This window comes from Pundamilia nyererei, unplaced genomic scaffold (assembly GCF_000239375.1).
Source record: "Pundamilia nyererei isolate P.nyererei 1_Seehausen unplaced genomic scaffold, PunNye1.0 scaffold01679, whole genome shotgun sequence".
NCBI lineage: Eukaryota > Metazoa > Chordata > Actinopteri > Cichliformes > Cichlidae > Pundamilia > Pundamilia nyererei.
The window spans coordinates 3,435-9,149 of NW_005189080.1; the positions used below are offsets into that span (position 1 = coordinate 3,435).

General features: G+C 37.5%; 1 protein-coding gene across 1 annotated transcript in view; it reads left to right on the forward strand.

Moving 5' to 3' along the window:
• The window catches only part of arhgap15 (Rho GTPase activating protein 15), a gene marked incomplete at its 5' end in the record, with an annotated part of 7,742 nt that extends 3,327 nt beyond the window's left edge, over positions 1-4,415 (forward strand). The window contains 6 exons of the mRNA XM_005755496.1: positions 669-803; positions 1,174-1,272; positions 2,671-2,748; positions 3,145-3,279; positions 3,522-3,627; positions 3,999-4,415. Coding sequence (XP_005755553.1) covers positions 669-803; positions 1,174-1,272; positions 2,671-2,748; positions 3,145-3,279; positions 3,522-3,627; positions 3,999-4,182 — 737 coding nt within the window. The remainder of the gene's footprint in view (positions 1-668; positions 804-1,173; positions 1,273-2,670; positions 2,749-3,144; positions 3,280-3,521; positions 3,628-3,998) is intronic.
• Positions 4,416-5,715: the final 1,300 nt, after the last annotated feature.

Here is a 5,715-nt window from a genome sequence, read left to right on the forward strand (position 1 = left end):
ATCCACCTTTGCTTTTATAGCCGTGGTCTCTCATCTTGATTACACAAAGTAATTTGCAATTACTACTCTGAAATATGAATTACATCTGTAATAATCACATACATGTAATAGAATGTTAATAGTACATTTCCCTTTTTTAGGAAATGACCTGTATGTATCTGTGTGAAATCAATAAATGGATCAGGTGCTACGTTGTCTTTAGTTACATTGATAATATTTATTTATGGTGAAACAGTGGTGGAATATCGCTGTTGCTTTCGTATAAATGACGCGAGCATACCTGCGTGGCCGCGATCTAATCCTGTTTACATGAAGTAAACCTGCTCCCCAGCAGGTTAGGGTTAGGGTTTCATGATTTACTCATGAAAGTAGCCACTTTCATGAGTAAATCATATATGTTTTTACTATTTCTTTTCCATATGGGAAGAGCTGATGTTTTGCTGCCATCTAATTCAAAATGAGCGCATGTGTGTGTTTTCTGTTCTATTGTGAGTAAAATATGGGTTTATAAGATTTGAAAATAATTAATTTCTGTTTTTTTAATCCCTATCCCTTTTACATTCAATTCAACTTAATTGAATCCTGTTTTATTTACACAGCACCAAATCACAACAACACTTGTTTTACATAGTATCTCAAAGCTGTACCTCAACCTGTTTCTTCTGTAGACATGTTTGGCAGCTCAAAGCTGAAGCACAGCGCCTCAGATAGCGCAGACAAGAATGGAGTGAAAAACCGGCTGAAGAAATTCATCATCAGACGTCCATCCATGAAGACTCTACAGGAGAAAGGCCTGATAAAAGGTTTCTGCTTGTTTTGCTTCAGCCTTTTTTCTGAAGCCTTGTTTTCCAGTCGTGTTTTTATGCTTGCTTCCTTTCCTTTAGAAATGTCTTTTTTAAAAATTAAAACTTAACTAACAGTTTGGATAAATTTTGTTTCAACAGCATTGCTGGCAGACTAGAGAGGTTTAAGAAATAAAATAACATCGTGTTTTTATATACAGTGTTACCTTTGCAGAAGCTTTACAGGTTCGGTTTTACAACCTAACCCTGGCCCTAACACAAGCTTAAAATGATTTTTGTGAGTGAACTGGCTTTCAAAATGTGCTTATTAATCTAATAATTAAGTTAACAAAAATTCTAATTGATCAAATTGTTATAACATCTGTCTCAGATCGAGTGTTTGGCTGCCATCTGTCGAGTCTCTGTGAGCGTGAAGGGACCACGGTACCAAAGTTTGTTCGGATCTGTGTGGACGCCGTTGAGAAACGAGGTACGTTTACTGATACTGAAACTCAGACATGACTGTGCAAGATATGGACACCCACTCTCCCACCCATTCCTTGACATCCTTGCCAGTCACAGGAGCATGTTCAGTGAGAGACTGAGATTATCCATAATGCACCAATGAACGACACAGGAAATCATTGCTGCCCGTGGCCATCTACAGTATACAGTACAATAGTTACACCCCTTTGCACATGCTTTACAGTAAAATAATAACTAACAAAGTTTTACAGGTCAGAGTAAAATGTCAATCATATATATTTCACCTCTGCAATATTCTGGATATTTACAACTGAGCTACTTATATATTAGAGTTATTTCTTGTATTTTGTAAACTTTGTAAATTTTGTAACTCTGTTACCGTTATTGTGTGTGTGTAACTGTGACCACATGATTTCTTTTGGCATTATTCTGATTCTAAACACAGGTACAGTGGTATGAAAAAGTGTTTGCCCTCTTCTTGAGTTCCATCTGGAAATTAAGAAGACTCAGATTCATGCTGACCAATGCATGAGCCAGAGTCAAGTTTCTGCATCTCTATGAAAGTTAAAAAGTACTTCTGCATGGAATTGTTGTATAAAGAATGTGCTGCCATCTGTTTGTGACCTCAAACTGAAGTGCACGTGGGTTCTGCAGCAGAACACAGCAGCAAGTCCTCCTCCGAGTGGCTTAAGAAAAACAAAATGAAGAATTTGGAGTGGCCCAGTCAAAGTCCTGACATGAACCCAGAGTTTATAAAGCCAGTTCATGCTCAAATAACCTCGGATGTGCTAAAATTCCTCCACAGAGCTGTAGAAGATTCATTGCTAGTTATCACAATTGCAATTAGGCTGCTAACGATGGACCAACCAGTTATTAGGTTTAGGGCACTGTGGTGGGGTGTGGTCTGTGGTGCTGCTGCAGGAGATCACGCCTTGCTGGTTATGCGGACTGCTGTAATGCTGTTGTTGTTGGTGATGTGTGTGGCTGGCAGCTTTAGAGCTGCAGTCGTGTGTTTGTGACAACAACCGTGAGAATGCGAAATAAAGAGATGCTTATAAGCATAAAAATGTCGTCAGGTCTGCCATGGATCATTTACAGGGGCAATCAGTTTTCGTAGGTTTGGACTTTTCCCCTTGATAATAAACACCTTCATTGAGAAACTGCATTTTGTGTTTACTTCTGTTATCTTTGTCTATTTAAAATTTTTTGATAATCCGAACCATTTAAGTGTGACAAACATATGAAAAATTCAGGAAGGGGGAAAACACTGTATGTTTAGTTTCTGTTTCCTGAAAGCTAAAGCTGTTTGAGTACAATTAACTAGCAACGAGTAGTACATATGGATCTATTGAATGAGCTCAGACTTAAATTAAGGTTTTTAATAAAGTGTATCTCTTTGCAGGTCTGGAAGCTGACGGGATCTACAGAGTCAGTGGAAACCTGGCCACAATCCAGAAACTTCGCTTCCTCGTCGATGAAGGTCAACTAAACAGTAGCTTTTACAGTAGCTGTAAAGTAGTTAATTTCCCTTTCATTTATGAAAATGGGTTATAATTAATCAGCGTAAGTCTTACATTGCCCTGACAAAGCTAGGGGATTAAAACAAAGAGTCAAACAATGCAGGTTACAAAATGAAACAGAATTTTATTAAGAAATTAAACCTCGATACACAGCTAAGCAACTAAGTCAGTCAACCAAACCCATCAAAATAGTGCTTGTGGCATGGCCTTACACCAATAATTTATATCAAAATGTATTAAATCCTCCTAAGTAGACTCTGAAGTTAAAAACCAATACATATAAAATGGTAAAACAATGTGCTCTGACCTCTTCTCATAAAATCCTGCTCAGTAATATTTCCATGGTTGTCCCACAGAGGAGGACCTGGACCTGGAACACAGTCAGTGGGAGGATGTCCACGTCGTCACCGGAGCCCTCAAAATGTTTTTCCGTGAACTGCCGGAGCCACTGTTTCCATTTAGGTTTTTCCAGCTTTTTGTGGAGGCCATCAGTGAGTAAAACCTGCCTTTGTTATAAATCTTCAGTTTGTGATGACTTCATAAAATGGTTCCTTTATTTCTGTAATCTCTGCTGCTCTTGGTCAGGTCACTTTAAGAATGAGACTTGTATTTAGACAGAATCTCCAGACTGCTTGAACAAGACTTTTCTCCCCCCCCCCCAAGTTTAAAAACGTTTAAACTTCAATTAGAAATCTAAAGGTTAAACTAATGCTGCTGTCATTTGTTTTAACAGAGATCAAAGAACCCAAACAAAAAGTTCAGGCTGTGAAGAAACTGATACAGCAGCTGCCCAAACCCAACCATGACACCATGAAGCTTCTCTTCAGCCACCTGCACAAGTAATCCAACACACACCTGAACCTCACCTGTTAGGAGCATTTACAGTGTTCAGGTGGAATACTGTGGAATAAACCACTGCACATATTACTTTACAAACAAGTGATAATTCTTACATTCCTGTCCATATGGCTTGTATCTTATGTTTCTTGTATTTTGAACACCGCTGTTGCTTGTGAAGCTTGCACACAAGAATTTCACTCACATGTGCTGTGTCAATAAAAGTGATTTGATTTGATGTTCACACAATCAGAAAGGCACCATCAGAAAGGGTCGTATTTATAAACTCAGGATGGGTAGCACATAGTACACTGTTTGATGCTTTGTTAGCTAATTTAAAGGACATGTTAACGTTTGCATTTTCCTTTTGCAGAGTTCTGGCCTTTTCCAGGAAGAACCTGATGTCCACTCAGGGCATCGGAATCGTGTTCGGTCCAACGCTGATGTGGCCTGAACTGGACGCCGGAAACATGGCGGTCAACATGGTGTATCAGAATCAGATTGTGGAGTTCATTCTCACTGAAAGCCAAGAAATCTTCAACTTGGACGGGAAGTAAAAGGTGCTGAGCGGGACCAAATCAGCTGATGGACTCACGTTTACAGATATTAGAAGCCATGTCTGGTTTGGGCCGGGATGTAAAAACTGGAATTTTCAGAAGATATTTTGTCAGAGTTTATATTGCATTAGCACAAATCTATAATTAAATGTTTTGACCCTTTTACCTCTGCCACAATCGGTGTTGTTTTCAAATACAAAAATATACAGTACTCCAATAAATAATTCTAATGATTTTCTGTATATAACCTACCACTGAATATTTAAAACATATCCTAGTGTCATTATAAAATTCAGCTGCATTATCACAAAATTAGCCTGCAGAGCAAACATGTTTTTATTTATAAAACAGAATCTTAGTAATGTTTTTTTTATTTCAAATATAGCATTCACACTACTCAAGGCTTCACATGAACATCTCAAACAAACCCTGTCATATTATTGGTAAAATATTGCTGAAGATTATTTTAAAGTTATTGAATGATGGTGAGTAAATAAGATGATTTGTATGATTAGTGTGTTTGTTTCGAGACAGTCTTGCAGTATAAATATTGACTAAAAAGAAACAATAGAGCCTGAAGTCAACATAAACATCCAACTTTAGTGAGAACTGACGCATTTAAAAAATCTACAGCAGAAAACAGAAAACAAACTGGATTCAGACAATAATTTGTGTCAAAAGTTAAAATGAGTGGATATAACGGAAAATATGTTCATGTGTGAATAATTCAGCCCAGAAAGGGTAAATCTGTCAGCACAAAGAGTTTGATGTGTGTTTGTGAGTTTGACAATTAATCAATGAATTCTGCCAGGAGGTACTGAACCGATTAAAGTTTTTAAAGGTTCTCTCTTGTGGTCTGAACACATCAGACTACAGCGACAAAAATTTATTTAATAAGAATAGAAAAAGAGGTGATTTTAAATTCCTGTAAACAGCATAAGTTTCCACTAGTTCGTGTTTGTATGTTAAGATATTTTAACTGAACAGAAATGAAACGTTCTAAAAATTATTTGAGATTTAAAAGGTTGCACATCTTGTGAGAGACGAAGATACTGAAGGTACATCTCAAGTTTACTTGACTAGTTCCTATTGATAAATATATTTTAGAGATTTCGCTGATTAAAATTTACTAAGCTCAGCCGTCTGTTCCTTGCTATCTACAATATATTAGGACACTGGAGTAAACTTTCGACCATCTCACACTTCTGTTTAATCAGTTTTCTGTTTGACGTTTATTCAGCTGTGTGAAAACTATAACTTTAATCTCAGCCAAAACGATTTACTCAGGAACAAATAAAATACTGAAAAAGCCAAACAATAACATTTTTAAGTTATCTGAGTGACTTCTATATCATTTTTAACCTGAGTAGCCAAAGACCGCGGGGATGTGGAAACGATGTGCAGGTAGTTTGCTGTTGTCGCCCCGGTCAGCTATCGAGCTAGTGGGTCTCTGAAAACGTCGGCGCACTTTTGCAAATATGCGATGTCTTGATAAACTGAGCAGATATTTGAAGTTTACACAGCTACTTTCTC